General features: G+C 43.6%; 2 protein-coding genes across 3 annotated transcripts in view; both read left to right on the top strand.

The window, feature by feature from the left end:
* Window positions 1–20,875, top strand: part of EFHD1 (EF-hand domain family member D1) — a 164,148-nt gene that overhangs the window by 35,109 nt on the left and 108,164 nt on the right. The window lies entirely within an intron of this gene.
* EIF4E2 (eukaryotic translation initiation factor 4E family member 2) overlaps window positions 1–20,875 on the top strand; it is a 32,557-nt gene that overhangs the window by 7,172 nt on the left and 4,510 nt on the right. The window contains exons 3-7 of one of the 2 annotated variants that reach the window (XM_050751153.1): window positions 159–293; window positions 6,318–6,422; window positions 8,561–8,713; window positions 8,810–8,946; window positions 16,018–16,097. In XM_050751153.1, coding sequence (XP_050607110.1) covers window positions 159–293; window positions 6,318–6,422; window positions 8,561–8,713; window positions 8,810–8,946; window positions 16,018–16,063 — 576 coding nt within the window. In that variant the 3' untranslated portion in view covers window positions 16,064–16,097. Of the gene's footprint in view, window positions 1–158; window positions 294–6,317; window positions 6,423–8,560; window positions 8,714–8,809; window positions 8,947–16,017; window positions 16,098–20,875 lie in introns of those variants that run through there. The other variant, XM_050751154.1, reaches the window with a different exon arrangement.

The following is a 20,875-nucleotide window of genomic DNA, read 5'->3' as shown; positions in this document are numbered from 1 at the left end:
GTACTGTGTAAGCAGAATCTTGGGCACATTGCGGGTAGTTGAGGTTGTATATCCTTTTTTAATTGTGGAGGTGGTAAAGATTGACACTGTAAAATGTTCTCTCAGTCTCAGACCATATGACAAATGCCCAGGACTAACACACGTTCTTTACTTCCCAGGCTGTTGTTCCTGGACCAGCAGAGCATCCCCTGCAGTACAACTACACTTTTTGGTACTCCAGGAGAACCCCCGGCCGTCCCACCAGCTCACAGAGCTATGAACAGAATATCAAACAGATTGGCACCTTTGCCTCTGTGAGTTCTTGGTGATTTAATGGAGTGTGCCTTGATAGTTCATTCATGCCTGTATCGATACGATGTTTATTTACCTTCCTAGTAACCTATTTAAGATTCTGGTTTTCTTAATTGACTGACCTGAGCCTCCGGAGTCAGATTTGTTCATTTTTAGGTTTCTCACTAGATATCCATGGTTAGCATGTAGGTATCAACATATAGGAGAATTGTAGAGTTGATCAGAAGGGCATAATACAAAAGAACAGGTTTGGGGTTTTTTTTTTTTTTTAATTGAGACAGAGTCTCTTGCTCTGTCGCCCAGGCTGGAGTGCAGTGGTGTAATCCCGGCTCATTGCAACCTCCACTTCCTGGGTTCAAGCAATTCGCTTGCCTCAGCCTCCTGAGTAGCTGAGATTATAGGCATGTGCCACCACAACCAGCTAATTTTTGTATTTTTAGTAGAGACGGGATTCCACCATGTTGGCCAGGCTGGTCTCGAACTCCTGACCTTAGGTGATCTACCCGCCTTGGCCTCCCAAAGTGCTGGATTACAGGAGTGACCCACTGTACCTGGCCCTATTTTTTGTTTTGTTTTGTTTTGTTTGTTTAAGTAGATATTTATGGAGTCCTTACTAAGTTCAAAGTGTCATAAATACAAAGGTTTATAATACATGTTGTCTATCCTCATGAAGTTTAACAGTAAACTGAAAAATTTTGAAAGTTTTGTATTTAAGAAGCTCCCATTAGGGTTCTGGCTGTGTTAACGATTATGCATAAAATATCTTTTTCCTGTGTTCAGAAAGAAAATGAAATGTCTAATAATTGCTTTTGTGGGTACTGTCAGTCAGAGAGCCCAGACCGTCTCATCTCTCTCCCAGGTGACTTGGTTTGTGTACCCCAAGAATCCATCTGCAACTAACACCACTCTAGTTGAACAAAGGTTATTATGTACCTAGTGTGTGCTGTACATTCAATCTCTGGGCAGAGTCAAATGTGGGGTTTGTCATTTTCTTGAGATTGGTAAAGTATTAGTCCATTTAAAATGCAGAAACTGGAAAAGAATACTCCAGTAGGAAATACTACAACAAACTGCTAAGGAGGAAGGACGTATAACACATACTTTATTTGTGTCATTTCCTTCCATCATTTCGATAGCCCTATGAGGTCAGTGATATTATCCATATTTTACAAATGAGGAAAGGAAAACTTGGGTTAAGTATCTGATCTAAAGTCTCAAGTTATGGTGGGGCATGGTAGCTCATGCCTGTAATTCCACCACTTTGGGAGGCTGAGGTAGGAAGATTGTTTGAGCCCAGGAGTTTGAGACCAGCCTAGGTAATGTAAAATTAGCTGATTTGGAGAAAAGGGGAACACTAAAAAAAAAAAAAAAAAAAAAAAAAAATCTGGCCGGGCGCGGTGGCTCAAGCCTGTAATCCCAGCACTTTGGGAGGCCGAGACGGGCGGATCACAAGGTCAGGAGATCGAGACCATCCTGGCTAACACGGTGAAACCCCGTCTCTACTAAAAAATACAAAAAACTAGCCGGGCGAGGTGGCGGGCGCCTGTAGTCCCAGCTACTCGGGAGGCTGAGGCAGGAGAATGGCGGGAACCCGGGAGGCGGAGCTTGCAGTGAGCTGAGATCCAGCCACAGCACTCCAGCCTGGGTGACAGAGCAAGACTCCGTCTCAAAAAAAAAAAAAAAAAAAAAAATCCTGGCCATGTTGGTATGTACCTGTGGCCCCAACTACTCAGGAGGCTGAGGCAGGAAGATCACTTGAACCCAGGAGGTTAAGACTACAGTGAGCCATGTTTATGCCACTGCACTCTAGCCTGGGCAACAGAGATAGACCCTGTCTTAAAAATTTTTTTAAATTCTCAAGTCAGTCATAATTCACTGGATTAAATGGGGGAGCTCTGTACCTGAAGCTCAGGTACAGAAGTTTCCGGATAGCTGAACACATGGAGGTACCTGGAGGGTGGTGCACCTAGAGGGGACATAGAAGCTCCCTGAACCTTCCTCCATACCTTCCCTCATACCTTGCCCTACACATCTCTTCATCTGTGTCCTTTGTTTATAATAAACCGGTAACGTCAGGTACCAAGACAATAACTGGGGAAAGAATCTTCTTTTCAACAAACAGTGCTGAGACAACTGGATTTCCAGGTGCAGAAGAATGAATTTGCATTCCTTCCTGATACCATGTACAAAAAGTAACGAAAAATGGATCATAGACCTCAATGTAAGAGCTAAAATTATAAAGTTCTTAGAAGAAAGATGTTAGTACATCTTAATGAACTTAGGTTAGGCAAAGCCTTCTTAAATAACACACTAAATGCATAAGCAGCAAAAGATTAAATACTTGGCTGGGCGTGGTGGCTCACACCTGTAATCCTAGTACTTTGGGAGGCTGAGGCAGGAGGATCACTTGAGCTCGGGAGTTTGAGACCAGCCTGGGCAACATAGTGAGACCCTATCTCTATAGGATTTCGTCAGAATTCAAAACTTTTCTGCCTCAAAGGAGACTATCAAGAAAGTGAAAAGATAGCCTACAAAATGGGAGAAAATATTGCAAATCATATCTAATACTTGTATCTAGAATACTCTTACAACTCAATTATAATCTGCTTAATATGAAATCAATATCATTACTATGCCGAGCTGATAAAATTTCAGCCTAAAGCAAAGATCTTGTTTAGTTCGCCAGTGCTATCTTAGAATCGGCTAACTTAGAAGAGGTTTTTGAAATAATATAACTAGCTTGTGTACTGGTTCATATTTGATTCAAGAAATGCTTGTTGAATGAATTCAAGGCCCTAGTAGGCTTCTAAAAGGAATGAAGGCACAGATCCTGTCCTTGGGGAAATAAGATGTGCCCAGGAATTTCTAATACAGGATAGACAATAAGTGGTACTATGGAAAGGCATGTAGAGTGCTCTTGGAGTTTGGAGGAAAGAAGGAATTGATTCCAGTTTGGGGAATACTGCCATTGAAGAGATGGGTTTAAGATCAATTTTAAAGAACTTGGCCAGACCTGGTGGCTCATTCCTGTAATCCTAGTACTTTGGGAGGTCAAGGTGGGAGGATTGCTTGAAGCCAGGAGTTCAAAATCAGCCTGGGCAACATAGTGAGATCTTATCTGAAAAAAAAAAAAAATTGGAGTAATTATGCATACTTCTTGCATTTTTATTTCCCTCTTGTGGGAAAAAAAAAAGCATATAAAAATTTACCCAAATTGTACAAGGAGAGTTTTTCTTTTCTTTCAGCGTATATGTTAAGGAATGATTTATCATCAGGACTATCTCGGGTTAAGGCATCTTCAGTGCTCACTGGATGTGTGATAGTATTTAAAGTCTGTCATTTTGACTTCGTAGGTCTGAACCTGAAAAATAGAAATAAAGTCTATTATGTAATTCAGGTCATTAGGAAATGGCTCACAATATTAAATTCATCACAGATAAATAATTACATTATTAATCCTTTTAACTAATTCAAAGCAGTGTTTCCCAGTGATTCTTAGCCTAATCATTAACAACATTCAAAAGTTCTTAAAGTCGGGGTGACTAGGAAGGCATCATCTTGAAATGGAAAGAGCACTGGACTCGGTAATCAGAGCTCACCTATTCTGATGCCTCACTCTCAGCTAGAGCAACTCAGTCCTGAAACTTTTCTCAATTATAAAACAAGTTGTTGAGATGATTTCTGAAGTCCTTTCTGCACCTCATATTCTAAGTCTGTGAACGCTTATTTTTTTGGTTTCAATTAGAACTGTCAAATCTTTTAAAGTTTAATAATATTTCTCAGGCCAGGCACAGTAGCTAATGCCTGTAGTCCAGCACTCTGGGAGGCCAAGGAGGGAGGATCAATCTAGGACTTCAAGACTAGCCTGGTCAACAGGGTTAGACTTCATCTCTACAAAAAATAAAAATAAAAAAATAGCTGGGCATGGTGGTGCCCACTTGTGGTCCCAGCTACTCAGGAGGCTGAGCCAGGAGTATTGCTTGAGCCTGGGAGGTCGAGGCTGCAGTGAGCCGTGATCACACTGCTGCACTCCAGCCTGGGTAACAGAGCAAGACCCCATCTCAAATGATGAATGAATGAATGAATGAATGATGGTCTTGAGCTGTTTAACTTCACCTCTTTGCATATAAGATTGTGTAGTGGGGCTAGGCGTGTTGGCTAACGCCTGTAATCCCAGCACTTTGGGAAGCCAAGGCAGGTGGATCACCTGAGGTCAGGAGTTCGAGACCAGCCTGGCCAACATGGTGAAACCCCGTCTACTAAAAATACAAAAATTAGCCAGGCGTGGCAGCATGTGCCTGTAGTCCCAGCTACTTGGGAGGCTGAGGCAGGAGAATTACTTGAACCCGGAAGATGGAGGTTGCAGTGAGCTGAGGCAAGGCTGCACCATTGCACTCCAGCCTGGGCAAAAAGAGTGAAACTCCATCTCAAAAAAACAAAACAAAAACAAAAAAAAGAAGATTGTGCAGTGTAGTTGTAAGATTGGAGGAGACCAAACTATTAAAGTGATTATTGACTGGGGAACTGGAGATGGTTGCCATACTTTCTCCTCACCAAGCCTCTTTCAGTTCCTTATTCACAATGAGCCATTTGGGGGTGTACTTAGTTCTCTTCAACTATGTTAGGGTGGATAAAGGTTTAGATTATTGCTGATTGTATTCATATGACCATTTACTATTCCAAGTCACTATATGCAGCTAAGCTTAGCAGTTGCTGAATATGAAGCACTGCCTTGAAGCCCTATAGATGGCGTTAGTTCCTGACTTCTTTTTAACATGTAAGATGCATCACATGTTCTTGTGCCAGAGAGGAACTAAAGGGGCAGCCATTTCACCCAGTGTAAGGTTGATTTCTCCTTAGGTGCTCCTGAAATCTAGAAGTATGACCTGAATCTTTGTCTACTCAGTACCCATTGTCAGCTCCATAGTTGTGGTATCTTGCTGTATGTTGATTTAGAGCCTGCTCAGCAAGTTGGCAAATACCAGCTATTTCTCATCAGAGTGTTCATGTTTTTTCTTTCCTCCTAAAGTGTGCCTCTTCACTGGCCAGTACTTACTAGGTATCCTCTGTGAATAAGGAAATAATCTGTCCTATCAAGACACTAATGAGCCTGTAGTCCCAGCTACTTGGGAGGCTGAGATAGGAGGATCCCTTGACACCAGGAGTTAGAAGCTATAATGAGCTATGATCATACTGCTGCACAGATCCTGTCTCTTTTTTTTTTCTTTTTCTTTTTTTTTTAAGGGGGGAGGTGACACTAATGAGAAAAATGGGACTACTGTGATGAATACAAATAAGCATATACTTGATAGAAAAATATAAATCTAGTTTTCTCATGGGATTGTGAAGGAGCAGCAAGGAGAAACATAATTTTTCTAGCTAAGAAGAAGGCCTTAAACCCTAGCTATGAGAAGCTAAGTCCTGTACGATTTTGGATGGGCCTGGACTTTAGCAACAGCACCATGGTGTAGAGTAGTATGTGTGGTACAAGTGGTTGATTCTATCACTTATGCTTAGTAACTAAACAGGTATAAGAAGTATTTCATTCAGCAAATGCTATATTTGCCAGTGAAACAATCTTTGATCAGTAAGTGATTTGGTTCTAAAAAATGCATTCAGGCTGAGGCTGTGTGGCACTTAATATACCTCAAGGCTAAAGAGTTTCCATTGTGCAAAAACCTGGTCCTCTTACTGCATGTGATGACTGTCCTGCAGCTTGAGTGGGAGAGTGCGTATTAACATGGTTTCACCAACTAAAGCTCCTGGCTCAGGCTTGCATTTCTCACCAAAGATTTTATTCTTGTATTGCTAATGTTACATTTTTTCTTTCGTGAAACTAGATGATACACTTTTCTTCTAATGTGTCTTCCCTCACAGTGCCACACATGAAAATGAGTCCTCTGAAAAGGACAGCCTGTAGTATAGTGTCTTCCATGCTTATGTTCTTAACTAAATTTCAACTTCGGGATGCATTCAAAGAAAAATACAAGACACATCTTTTTTACTGTGGGGTCTTCTCTCTGCAGGTGGAGCAGTTCTGGAGGTTTTATAGCCACATGGTACGTCCCGGGGACCTGACAGGCCACAGTGACTTCCATCTCTTTAAAGAAGGAATTAAACCCATGTGGGAGGTAAGGACTAATGGTCTCTGACTGCTTTTTTGAGCAAGTTTGGGTTTTTTTGTTTTGTCTCTTAGCCTACCAAGGTTAAAAGTATTTTAAAGTCTTCTCTCAAAACTGCATCACTCTCCAGTATATCCTTGGAACCTGAGCCTCTAGAGAAATGCACTGATGCTATTTTTTTGTCTGTGTGGGTTGGTGCTGGGTGTTTTTTAAAGACTGTTTTATGACTAAAATGGTATCAGAACATTAAAGGATTTTTGTTTTCAGTTACCTTTATCCCTATGGAACTTGTTTGTGTATGCGTGTAATATTTTTACATAGTACACATATGATTAAAGTGGGTAGGAAAATAAGCTTAAAGGCAGTAACTGAAGACCTAGAACTGTTGCAGAGCCAGTATTCGACTGCACCCTGGTGTAATGCATCTTCTATTCTGATGCCATGGCATTTTTTGAGTAGACACATGTGGTCACATCCACGCCGCCCAACTTACACAGCTCCTCATTGCTCACATGATCTTGCATCTCATTTACCTTTCAAGCCTCATCTCCCATTATCTCTAAATCTTCCCTTCCTTGCAGGTGGACCCTCCTGTCAGTTTTTGCGCAGACATGTTCTTTCCAGTGCCCGCAGTGCCCTTCGCCTGCTTTTCCTGACTCACTCCTATTGCCCTTAAGACCCACTTCTTGGCAGGCCTTGGTGGCTCATGCCTGTAATCCCAGTACTTTGGGAGGTCAAGGTGGACAGATTACCTGAGGTCAGGAGTTTGAGACCAGCCTGGCCAACATGGTGAAACCCCGTCTCTACTAAAAATACAAAAATTAGCCAGGTGTGGTGGCAGGCACCTGTAATCCCAGCTACTCGGGAGACTGAGACAGGAGAATCACTTGAACCCAGGAGGTGGAGGTTGCACTGAGCCGAGATTGCACCACTGCACTTCAGCCTGGGTGACACAGCAAGACTCCATCTCAAAAAAAAAAAAAGACCCGCTTCTTGACTGTTTCCAACTGTCTTGTTCTTCCTTAACATAGTGTGTATATCTGTTAACAGCAGCACTTATAATTACAGTAGCATTGCTGTAATTAACATCCTTGTCTGTCTGTTCTACTAGACTGGATCTAAGTAGCGACTGGGGCTTCAGCCAGGCACAGTGGCTCACTCCTGTAATCCCAGCACTTTGGGAGGCCGAGGCGGGCAGATCACGAGGTCAGGAGTTCGAGACTACCCTGCCCAATATGGTGAAACCCTGTCTCTACTAAAAATACAACAATTAGCAGGGTGTGGTAGCTCATGCACCTGTAGTCCCAGCTACTCAGAAGACAGAGACTAGAGAATCACTTGAACCCGAGAGGCAGAAGTTGCAGTGAGCCGGTATCATGCCGCTGCACTCCAGACTGGGTGACAGAGGGAGACTCCGTCTCAAAAAAAAAAAAAAAACTAGATTGGGGCTTCATGACTGTGTACTTGGTATGTAGTTACACTCAGTATTTTTTTTTTTTTTTTTTTTTTTTTTTTTTTTTGAGACAAAGTCTTGTTCTGTTGCCCAGGCTGGAGTGCAGTGGTGCCATCTCAGCTCACTGCAAGCTCTGCCTCCAAAGTTTACGCCATTCTCCCGCCTCAGCCTCCTGAGTACCTGGGACTACAGACACCCGCCACCACGCCCGGCTAATTTTGTTTCTGTATTTTTAGTAGAGATGCGATTTCACCATGTCAGCCTGGCTAGTCTAGATCTCCTGACCTCGTGATTCGCTTGCCTAGGCCTCCCAAAGTGCTGGTATTACAGGCGTGAGCCATCACGCCCAGCAGACACTCAGTACTTTTAGCAAGTGAAGGGATGATCCGTGCTTGAAATATGACATCATTTCATTTTGATTCCTAAAGTATTTCCAGTAAAGGGGATTATTTTTAAAAGGTCTCTTAAGCCATTTTAATATATGGCTTATGCCAAGGATCCCAGCCATGTTTTTCTTTTTTTCCCCATTTCTTCTCTCCGTAGTCCTACCATCAGTTTTTCTATAGAGTTGAATAATTGGAAAATGATATGACTTATTAGTGTTTAAGAGATTATTGGCTTTTTACTGCTTTCATACAAAAAAAAAACACTGTGAAACCGTATTTTAACTTCAGTGCTTTCTGTCTTTTTACAGGATGATGCAAATAAAAATGGTGGCAAGTGGATTATTCGGCTGCGGAAGGGCTTGGCCTCCCGTTGCTGGGAGAATCTCATTTTGGCCATGCTGGGGGAACAGTTCATGGTTGGGGAGGAGATCTGTGGGGCTGTGGTGTCTGTCCGCTTTCAGGTAAGCCACCCATGGGCCAGTCTGGTTTCTTGTGTTGCCTTTGCTCTCCTCGCTGCCTCTGATTTGCTTTGATGATTCCTTGTGTTCCTCTGATAGGAGGACATTATTTCAATATGGAATAAGACTGCCAGTGACCAAGCAACCACAGCCCGAATCCGGGACACACTTCGGCGAGTGCTTAACCTACCTCCCAACACCATTATGGAATACAAAACTCACACCGACAGCATCAAGTACGTGTTGGGGGGTTATGGGAGGATGTGTCCCTAAGCTTAGCAGAAGTAGATCTGTAGTTGGGCCCAGAGGAGTATGACAGGACAGGAGACTTACTTGTGGAGAAGGGACAGACCAGGCCTTCCCTCCAGGGCTTCTGGCTACTTGCTGCAGTTCTTTGTCAGCGAGGCTCCCTGCCACCTATACTACCAGGTGCTTTGTAGCAGAGAGAGCCTGTCTGCAGAAACCCAGTTGCACTGCCTGGGCTTGCTTAATTTCTACAGGCTGTCCTGTCTTTCATATTCTAACCACTATCTTAAAATGAAAGACAAGTGCTTTTCTTTTTCTTGCTGTTTTTTAAGATAATTTCACCCTGCCCACCCTCACCCCACTTCTGCATGTCTTTTTAACTTGTTAGCTTCAGTCTGTTTTCTTTGTCCTGGGATACTGACTACTTATCAGGAATGACTCCATTTCCTTGTGTATAGAGCTGACTCATAGAAGAAGGGGGATAGTGTGTGTGTGAGAGAGCAGAATCAAAGGGAAGCATGATGGCCACAGGGAAAATAAGCTTTGCAGTCTCCCTAGGACTCAGGGAAATAGAGCTTTCTGTCTACAGTGAGAATCACTGTTAGGCTTGCTCCTTCAGTGATTGAGTGTCAGAAGTAAGCCCAGGCTATTGTGAAAAAGTGTGGGGAGTGGCTGTCAGATTGTCTCAAAGCTGGAGGGAGAGCTAGCCAGCTAAGAGTTAGGACTCTTAGGTTTAGTTCTGTCCTATGGCCCCGTACCAATATGTGCCTTTGACAAGCGTCTTTGCAACTTTGCTTCAGTTTCTCCATCTGTAAAGTGGGAGACAGTACTTTATCTAACAAGGCTATTGTGAGGCTGATTTAATCTTTAACTGAGGGTCCTCAGATGGAGAATGCTCTTACAGGGCCACGTAGTAGTATTGCTATCATCATCATCATCATTAGTAAGAATATCATCATGTTGTTATTATTGAAGACTAGTAGTGAGCCCAGCGATTATGTTCAGCAGACAGACCGTTTGGGAATCTCTTTCCCATGCATTCACAGATAATGTTATGAGTGGAGTTGGCTTAAACCAGCTAAGTACCAGTTTTTAAGTGGGAACACTGCTATGGGAGTTGGTCCGTGATCAAATGGCTGGCATGACTCATCATAGTCACCAACAGTTATTAGCCAGCCTTGGCCCTGGTTGCTTGCCTTAGCAGTCCTGTGTTAGCATTGTTTTTCTCTAGGCACATTTTTCTTATTCTCTGTTCTGGGATAGAAGTAGTTTCTGACCTCTAGCCTCATTCAGTCCAGGCTGGAGAGATCTATACCTTTTTCTAGGATTCTTGTTTTCAAGGTTTCTAAATATCCCCCACTCCCACTCACCCCCAAAATAAGTTTTCCACCTGGATAAGAGAGGGAAAGAGGTATTTTTCATCAGTTCTCCCCTTCTCTGCTGTTCTCCCTTTCTAATACCATAAGGCAGTTCTTTGTGACTTTTATAGATATATATGTACATGTCCTGACAGAGTTTAGGAGAGCCTGTGGGCTTTTTGCCTTAGTCTGCTAGAAAGACTGGCCTGCTGCTCCCTGCTTTATCCAGAGGTCTGCCTCTGGGACTTCAGCCCTATAGCTGTAGAGACCAGAAAACCAGCCCTCTTTGAGACCCAGATGCTACTTTCCCTTGCGTCCCCCTCTCTTTCCTTTCCCAATGAGCCAACCTTTTGCACTTCCACTAGAATGCCAGGCAGGCTGGGCCCCCAAAGGCTCCTTTTTCAAAACCTCTGGAAGCCGCGGTTGAATGTGCCATGACCCTCTCCCTCTCTGGATGGCACCATCATTGAAGCTGGCGTCATCGGAGTCTCTTGTTCTGTTGGCGTGCTACCTGGAAGATCCTTCTGTCCTGGACAAGAGGAATTGGAAGAGCATTTTATGTTTTAAGAACAGGCTGACACACAGCAGCTACAACAACAGCTGAGATCACTTAATAAATGGTGCTAAACTAGCTTGTCTCATGCTCTTGCTCTTTATGGTGCATCAAAGATGTGGCCTTTCGGACTGACTGTCACCATATTAAGGGATGGCACAGACTTTTCCATGGAGGGCCATCCGGGGAATGCAGCCTCATTTCCATAAGCCCATTGTATAGTGTCATGTGGTATTTTGTTCCAGGACTGCTGAGGCCTGACATAATAAGGTGACATCTAGCTTTCAAAATAAGACCCTATTTTCTGGTACTTAAATTTGAGGTCCCATCTAGTCACGCCGATGACCAGAACAGAGTGATTTCTGATATAGAATTCAGCTTGAAAGTCTGTTCAGGTTGGAAAGGGGGATCCTTGGCCTTTGCTTCGCTGACTTCCATTCGCCTTTACTTCAAAGAAATTTCTTGCTTGGAGGTAAATCCCTGCTTCCGTCTGTGTGGCTGTATGTATATAGCTTCCTTGCTTTGTGCTAATGGGGTTTTCTTGCTGGTGCCAAAGCTGCCCAAGCCACAGCTCTTTTCTAGCCTTCTCCCTTCTGCTTTCCCTTTAGAGCCAGGTCATCTTCCTCTTTGAGTTAGCCCTGCTTGCAAGATCTCAGGGTTATAGCCCTTCCCTTTCTCCTGGGCCCGGTGTTACTGCACATCAGGATCTGGGGTAGGGAAACGTCTTCATCCCGTGTGAGTTTGCTCTGTAGGATATCTGACCGTAGCACATATGGACCCCTTGTGTGCTTTGTGGCTTTGGCTTGTATGTGCTGCAGCTTGGCCTTTAGGCCCCTAACCTGCATGTAGAGTTTCAGCAAGCCTCATGCTACTTTAGGTTTTCTTAGGAGCTACCACCAAAAACATAATAAAGAATCTTTTTTTGCAAACACTGGGTCAGTCGGCCTGAGAGGATCTGTGAAAGTGGCTGTGAATTTAAGGTTGAGTTTTCCAGAGTGGCTGTTCCACTTTGGCAGTGATACCCTGTGCTTGTACCATCCTGACTTACCCCTGATCTCCATGTGGCCCAAGATCCTGCATAACACCTATTAGGATTAGCACTGTGGGCTCAATATTCTAGGGGTGTTTGTGTCATTGCATCTTTGTTTATTACCTATCCAAAATTGGTTGAAGTACCTATAAAATGAGAGATTTGCTGGAATATGGAAAGGCCCGTTCTCTACGTTTTTAGTATTTGTCAAAGAATTACCTTCTCTTGCCTTCAAAAAGTGTTACATGTATTAACCTTAATTTTGGCTGTATTGTAACTTTTCCGGGAGGGAGGCTTGATGTCACCTCCCAGAGTCAATGTTGATTAGAAAGCACCAAACTGACCTCGAGACCCTTCTGATCCTTGTCAGTATGAACAAAAGTCAGAAGTACTTCTGCTTTCTTCTATTCCTTGTGGCTCTTCCATGGATATGGCTTTGTTTGAGCCAAGGAACAGCAGCTACTGAGACTCAAGAATTCCAAGGAGGCTGGGCGAGGTGGCTCATGCCTGTAATCCTAGCACTTTGGGAGGCTGAGCCGGGCAGATCACGAGGTCAGGAGACCAGCCTGGCCAACATGGTGAAACCCCATCTTTCCCAAAAATATAAAATTAGCCGGGCATAGTGGCCAGCGCCTATAATCTCAGCTACTCGGGGAGGCTGAGGCAGGAGGATTGCTTGAACCCAGGAGGATTGCCTGAACCGAAGGTTGCAGGGAGCCGAGATTGCGCCACTGTACTCCAGCCTGGGCAACAAGAGCAAAACTCCATCTCAAAAAAAAAAAAAAAAAGAATTCCAGGGAAAATGAAGGAAGAAGGAGCCAACATTAATTTTCCTGCGAGTACTCTGAAGATAGGGCTGCTGGTGGTGAGGGGAGTTTTTTTAGGAGTGGCTTAGATCTTTCAGTCAGGTGTTCCTGATTCCTGCTTGCTATTTTTGGCCCAGTTTCCAATGTCCTTCTTCAACTGTTGGGTTTTTCCAGCCTTTCCCTAATCACACTGCTTATGGCCTTTTCCTGCTGCTCCCCTCAGTGTGCTACAAGGCACTGCCTGCCACACAGAGCAGGCAGGTGATGAGCTGCTGTGCTGCAGAGGGCTCCTGCTCTTGTTTATAGCTGACAGTTCACCCCTAAGAAGCGGACAACTTGTTAAACTGAGTTTTTGCTCAGGTCGTAGCTCCTTTTAATGAGGCCAACTTGTAGTCGAGTTTTCATAGATGTGGGTTCTCCATATTCTCTGCTTTGAGGAGAAATCTCATAATGCAGTGAGAATCATGGGGCTACCAGGATAAAACTGGGCTCAGAACCATATGAAACACCAATGTCTTTTGTGAAGAAACTCCTCTTTGGATTAGTCCCACTGATTCCTTTTGTGCATCTAGCCTGGAATGGAAAAGGAAAACAGGCCAACTTCCCATAGTGGACTACAGCACTGGAAAAGACTGGCCCAGCTTCTCTGCAGGAGTGGAGGGTGGGTGATTCTCTTTATTCCTTTATCTTAGAGGAGAGACAGGTCAAATTGTGGGGACTTTCCCACGTCTAAATATCATTGTATTTCAACACTGAACTTTAATATATAGGCAAGGACTAGCCCATTCCCTTCTCCTGGCATGGCTAAATCATAGGCCAGTAGCACCAGGTTACCCCAGCTTAATTGCTGGCCTGGCTTTGCATCTGTGATATGTACCACCAAACTGGTAGTCAAAGCAAAGAGCCCAGATTAGCAAGAGGCTGAGCCCCTCCCTAAGTATAGAGAGCTAGTGAGTGCAAGACTGCGAACCTTGCAGGCTTTGGGTGGAGGTAGGGGAAAGTGTAGAATTGCACAGGATTTGCTTTCTGGTATGTGAGATGGGACAAGAGTGGTCTTAAAAGAACTCTTTGTTGCTCTGTCTTTTGAATCTGTTCAGAATTCCCTGTTGGCTATATTAATCTCAGTAATTTCTGTTTTTAGAAACTCCAGTCATATGACACTTTTTACATTTAACTTGTTCTTTCTTTACCTTTAAAAGAAGAAAGTTGTAATATTACCCAGTATGCCTGGAATGCCAGATGGAAAATAGCTGGACTATTCACACCTAGCTTTAGGTAGTAGATTTGCCTTTTGGCCGAGCTCTGGGCCTATGAGAATAAGAGTGATTATACCAAAGATTATGGCCCAGTATTTTATTTCTGCTGAATCCATGTGAAGAAATTTCTTTCTTTTTTTTTTTTTTTTTCTGAGATGAAGTCTTGCTCTGTCACCCAGGCTGGAGTGCAGTAACATGATCTCTGCTCACTGCAACCTCTGCCTCCTGGGTTCAAGGGATTCTCCTGCTGGGAGAATCCCAGTAGCTGGGATTCTCTCCAGTAGCTGGGATTACAGGTGCCCGCCACCACACTCGGCTAATTTTTTTGTATTTTTATCAGAGACGGGGTTTCACCGTGTTTGCCAGGCTGGTCTTGAACTCCTGACCTCAGGTGATCCGCCCGCCTCAGCCTCCCAAAGTGTTGGAATTACAGGCATGAGCCGTGGTGCCCGGCCGTGAGGAAATTTCTTAACCCAGATTCTTCATGTTGAGGTTTAACATATAGTGAAGATACTAATGAAGAAACTGGGAGGGGAATATAATACTGGAATGGAGTAGGACAGAGCCATGAAGTCCGTATTTCTTCAGGTTCTTGACAGAGAACTGCTCAGTGTAGGCTAGTGTAAGGATGGCCCTTCCTGGAAACAAAAGGGTAAATGACACGAAGCTTCAACACAGCCATGTAATTTCTTGTTGACACCTAAGTGGTTTTAAAAGGAATTTAAATTTCACTATTACAGTGAGGGGTTTCCCTGGGTCATTGCTGAAGCATTGGATTTTGCTTTGCCCTTGTCTTCATTTGGAGTAAAGAGTGAGATTGCCTTCTGATGTCACTCAGGGATTCACAAAGTGCATCACATCACCATCTTTCCAGAAAGAGCTCTGAAACAGGTGTCTTGCTGTGGACACTGAGTTTGGGAATTGACAAAGACTGGCATACTTGTTTGGCAGTCTTACATTTTTCCTTAATTTAGTTAGCACATACACTAGGAGCTTTCGTAATAATTCTCTGAAGAAAACATGAACTGCAGATCTACCTCCTCTAAGAGGTAGATGGTTAACTTATAAATGTAGTGTATTGTCACCCTGGGTACTATGTCACCAAATTAAACCAAGAATGGAGTAACAATAATGAGGAACTTCAGACTTAGAAGCACCATATTTTATTTATAATTCCCAAGGAACTCATCAGTTTGGGGCTGAAAAGTGGCTAGGGCTTAGGGAGGAAATCAGCTCCCCTGAGAAAACTTGAGTTTGAGCCTCCAGAAGCATAGGGGATCTGGTTTTCTCCTGTGACTAGTCCAGCAGTCACCAAGAGTCTTTTCTCTGTGGAGCACCATTCTGAAAGGCCACGTACCCCCTCTGTCACATTTCTTATCCCTTCCCAACCTAATTTCAGAATTAAGCTAATCAGCATGAAAATTGTAATGGGCGTTGTTCCCTGGAAATTTTGAACTACCGTGACTTGAAATTTTCAGATAGTAGTTACATAAGCACTTAAGAAAGGTGGAAACTGACACATTGAAAGTCTGAGTGTAGAAGGGTTAGAAGGTTGGAAATATGAAAGCAGAGAAAGTGTATACTTTCCTCCTTGCATCTTTAGACATAATGCTGTTGGGAACTGGCCTTTACCCTCAGTGAGGCCTGATGAAGAAAAATTGTTTCTGCCACCTGTGCACACATACCCAAGGCAGAAAGGACAGGGAGTGTCACTGTAAATTGGAAGTGTTTTTGGTGACAGTTGAGCGTCAGCTCTGACCTTACTGGCCTCCCCTGGAGCCTTGTTGAAGGAACACTGGTGCAAATCCTTGAGGGAACAGGGGCAGACTTCTCAAGTGAAGCAAGCAGAAGTGCCCGCTGGCCCTGAAAGGGTAGGCTGCACTGCTCCTCGGAAAGGAAAGTCCAGTGGGACCTCGCTGCTCTGCTCCCAGGTACCTGTGGCTCCACTCGACTTGGAGGGCATCTGAAGGGGGATGTGGGGTTATTGTGTCTGCTCTCTGTGTTCAAAAGCTTTTGATCTGAATGTGCTATTGTGTTTTTTTGTCTCTGGTTTGCCAGGGCCTGGGAGGAGTTTCATGGCCTGGTGAACAGCAGCGGCCGCTGATCGGACGCTCCCCCTCTGTCTCTCACACTCAGGGTAGGGCCTTGTCTATCTTCTATGTAACCCTGTGACATACCTCTCATTCGTAGGACCCCTCTTCCCATTTACCCCCAAACTTGCCGCTGTCAACATTGAGCCTCAGAGAAAAACATAAGTCCTAAACCACTGGATTCTCATCCTCCCTGGGTCCCATGTCTCCTGGTGAACCCCTGAGCAGGCCACTTCACCTTATTATGCCCCTATTTTCTCATCTGAAAAGTGAGGCTCCATGGATGAAAAAGTCTCTGAGATCTCTTTTGATGCTAACATTTCATGATGGTAAACGTGCCACAGATGCTTTTTCTTTTTTGCTCAAATGCCATTTTTAAGCCATCTGGCAATGTCCTATGACTAAAAGGGCATTTCCACAGGCCCCAACATGAGTTACATGAGAGGTATGTCTCCTGTTTGCTGGTGTCATGTGTCAGTTGTGAGGAAACGGTAATATAAATTCAGGGTTTCCGCAATGTCAGTAGTGGGGCTGGATTTCAGGGCTGTGTGCGTAGCAGTTGTTCCAAGCTGTACTTTCACTAGACCAACGCAACTGTACTAGCAGGGAGAGGCACTGAGATACAAAGACTGAGGCAACTAAAGCATTGACTTTGGGAATATTTGTATTTCAGTTAAGAGAGTATCAAGTCCATGTTTGTCTCTGTAGCAGAGGGAGCTGGGTGAATTTATTCTGAATGAGAGGAATGGATGAAAGGCCAATATCTGCATGTGCTGGAGATGACAGCCTTTTCCTGGATATCAAACTGTCCCTGCCACTAACATCCCTAAGAAATAGAGTATTTCTGAAATTGGAACAGAACATGTCAATTGTAATAGCTACCTCAGAATTCCCCCTTCCCAAGAAGGAGATGAGTGCTTTCCAGAAAAGGAGACCTGCATCCCTCACGTGGACTAGAAGAGACAAGATGACACTCTGAGGGACAGCAGCAGGTGGCCAGGGGCCTGAGACATGGGCTGGAAGAGACAAGATGACACTCTGAGGGATAGCAGCAGGTGGCCAGGCCTGAGAGCTCGGGGGTGTAGGTATGATATACAGATAAAACTAGTTGCAGAGTTCCTGCACACACAAGTGATGCCACCCATACCTTTTTTGTCTTGATAGTTTGATTTCTTTATTATAAATTCAGTCTTCTGGTGGTTCAAAATTTAAAAGGATTCTCTTTAAGATGTAGTCAACATTCGTGCCTGGTATCATGGCACATGTCTATTGTCCCAGCTACTTGGAGGCTGTAGTGGGAGGATCACTTGAGTCCAGAAGTTCAAGGCCAGCCTGGGCAACATAGTAAGACCCTGTTTCTAAATATATGTCTGTGTATTTGTGCATATATATAAGTGTCTGTATATATAGTCAACATGGAATTCCAAGAGGTCTGCTAGTATACACAAAGAGGGAGGAAAAAGGTACCAGCTCTAATAGTAGATAAATCATTGATTTGTAAGGTAAAAAATAGTAAATATTTGAAATAAGATATTAAGTTAAATTTTCAGAAGCCAGGTACTATAATGGAGCTATTTTAAAAATACTACCATATTTAATTATTTCTAAGGTTTTTTTTGGCTTTTAATATTTTTTTCAATCCTGTTTCTTCTGTAAGGCTTTTAATATTCTTAAAATTGGGTTGCTTGGCTGGGCGCAGTGGCTCACGCCTATAATCCCAGCACTTTGGGAGGCCAAGGCGGGTGGATCACGAGGTCAAGAGATCGAGACTATCCTGGCCAACATGGTGAAACCCCATCTCTACTAAAAATACAAAAATTAGCTAGGCGTGGTGGCACGCACCTGTTGTCCCAGCTACTCGGGAGGCTGAGGCAGGAGAATCACTTGAACTCAGGAGGCGGAGATTGCAGTGAGCCGAGATCGTGCCACTGTACTCCAGCCTGGCAACAGAGCGAGACTCCATCTCAAAAAAAAAAAAAATTGGGGATGCTTACAGTGAATGTGATTTAAAAGGGTTTTGTCACTGTTTAATGGGCAGTGTTTATTTCTTAAAGTACATAAAATGATGTACCTTTAAAAATTGATGGCATCTGAGGTTCAGTGAAAAGTCTTTAAAATGAAAGTGGAATAGTCAGAATGGAAGAAGACTCAAAATGACTCCCACCCCTCTTGGCAGACACTAATCCCCCAGGAAAAATATCTTTGAATTGCTGTAAAAAGTCATATATTTGCATAATTGCCATTTTGTGGTCTCTTTGTGGCCCCTGTGTCTTTTTTATACAGTGTGGGAGGCAGACGAAGAGAACACTCATGGTTCAGGTATTTTCCTTAAAGCACGGGCTTGGAAGTCCGTGAGGAGTGTTTGAATTTAAACCAAAAATTATTCTGAAAGTGGGGGAGAAAATGAATTTACACAGCAACAACAAAAAATCCACTCACTTCATTGTCTTAATAGACTTGAAAAGGACTTCATGTTGCATCTCTATTGATTTAACCTCACTGTAAGTGAAAGAGATGTTCTGAGAAGATATGCATCCCTAGCTTATGTTTGTTGGGACTGCCATTTTAGAGGCCCCTTAACATTTTAGCCCTCTTTCCCTCTCTCCCTTTTCTTTTTCCTCCACACAGATCGGGATCTATAAAGAAATTTGGTAGAAAAACTGCTATTTAAATAATTCTTGATGAATCATAAATACTTTTTCTCAATTTATCTGCTATTTTATGTCATTACATGTGACTGCTAGTATTTTAGGACAATTTCATTTGACTTCCATTCAAATAAGTATTGTCCTTTTAACTATGACTTCAGTAAAAGTGTCAGTGAGCTGCTAGGAAAGGATTCTGATTACTTAGCTGTCTGGGCTGGTATCCACAGAACAGTGAGTCTATATTGTTGGGAAATGAAGTTGGAATAAAATAAAGGTGAAGATGAGAGACTGGAATTTGCCTCACTGAAACTAGAAAAGAGTTTGCAGCTTTACTGAATATGCAGGGAGAGAAGAGGAAGCCAGAACTGGCCTGGGGTGGACAGCTAATGGCCAAAGAATGTTCTCCTGAAGACCGTGTGTGCTTAGGTCTACAGTACCACTCAGAGCCACCCCTCAGAGCCACTCTTCAGAGCAGAGACATAGGTAGCCTTCCTCCTTGGATGACTCCCAGCTTTCACTTGAGAACCCAGAATCACTTAGGTGCCCTTGCCAGGCACCAGCACAGTGGCAGGTAACTCCAAAGAGGCGGGGGCATTCTGAATGACCAATTTGCCCCTCTGTCATCCATTTTCAGGAGTTAATCTCTGCCGTAGCTCATTGTTTTCAGAGTTGGAACTTGTCCATTTCTCTAAAAGTACTAAAAGATGACCATTTTAAGGTAGAGCAGATTGGAAAGCTATTTCAGAGTATTTGGACAACTATTTTCCCCAAGATACCTGGGAATGTGAAGTTGGAAGCCATTCTGAATGGGGCTCTCGGATATTTCTGAGACATCATCAGGACAAAGGAATATCCGGTAGAGAAAGAATTCTATTTTTTTCTTCCAGCATTGTGGGACTGTCAGCTTCTATGTCCTCTGGTGTCCTAAGCATAGCCCATGCGCTATCACAGCTTTGCCAGATTACTAGAGGTCCAGCTTTCAGGAGCTCACTGTGGATTTGCTAAATTTTAGTTTGCTTTTAAAAGAACAGAAGCACGTTGTTTTTTAAAGGGTCATCTGTGGCCTCTGCCCCTTCCTGTCTACTTCTCCCTTTCCTGCCTCCTAATCTCTCTGTGCACTGAGCCCAGGGTGAGGGATGTAATGGAGTATCACTTCCCAGCTGGCTTGAGGTGAACACATTCCTCAGACCAAATTTGGCATCAAGCTGTTCTCAACCCACTTTTTTAAAGAAGGCTGGACCAAAGCCATAGGGCCTCACTGCCACCAACCTGTGTTAGTCTGTCACTGTCAGGAGCAGGCTACCCCCACTTGCTGTTCTGTTTTCCTCTTAAATCAAATTGGAAAAGCACAGCTGGATTCTCCTGGCTTTTCCTTTACTCTTCTCCTCCCCTTTTTCACTTTGCAAATAGACCTTAGAATATGATTTCTTAGGTTTTCTGACAATAAAGTGGTCTATAATAACAAAAATATTAAATATCTGAATGAGGCCGGGCGCGGTGGCTCACGCCTGTAATCCCAGCACTTTGGAAGGCCGAGGCGGGCGGATCATGAGGTCAAGAGATCGAGACCATCCTGGCCAACATGGTGAAACCCCGTCTCTACTAAATATACAAAACTTAGCCAGGCGTGGTGGTGCGCGCCTGTAGTTCCAGCTACTCGGGAGGCTGAGGCAGGAGCATTGCTTGAACCCAGGAGGCGGAGGATGCAATGAGCCGAGATTGTACCACTGCACTCCAGCGTGGTGACAGAGTGACACTGCATCTCAAAAAAAAAAAAAAAAAAAAAATCTGAATGAGAAAGTGTTTTTAAAGCTCTCCAGTTTATCTGCTACAGAGAAAGAATTTATTTCTGCCCCACCTAGCATAATAGAGGAATTCTTCCAAAAGATAAGATGACCTGCTTATGGTAATGATTACCCTGAAAATCCTCTTTCCATCACTAAACAGCTGAAAGAGTTGGGGCCAGACACTTGCTTACCATCTCCTTCATTCCAAGATAGATAATTCTCCAAGTCAGCAAATTCTCTGCTCCTACCTTCCCATACCCCTGACTTTCTAGTCTCTCTTTTAATAAGAAGAGCAGAATCCCTACTGATAGACTTCTGGTGTTCAATGATTAGATGGGCATAGAGGTGCCAGTAAAAGGGAAGAAATGGAACACAGCCATCTGTTCCTGTG

Source organism: Macaca thibetana, chromosome 12, assembly GCF_024542745.1.
Source record: "Macaca thibetana thibetana isolate TM-01 chromosome 12, ASM2454274v1, whole genome shotgun sequence".
NCBI classification, from domain to species: domain Eukaryota; kingdom Metazoa; phylum Chordata; class Mammalia; order Primates; family Cercopithecidae; genus Macaca; species Macaca thibetana.
Note: the sequence above shows the minus strand (reverse complement) of the source record. Positions and strands in the feature narration are given on the sequence as shown.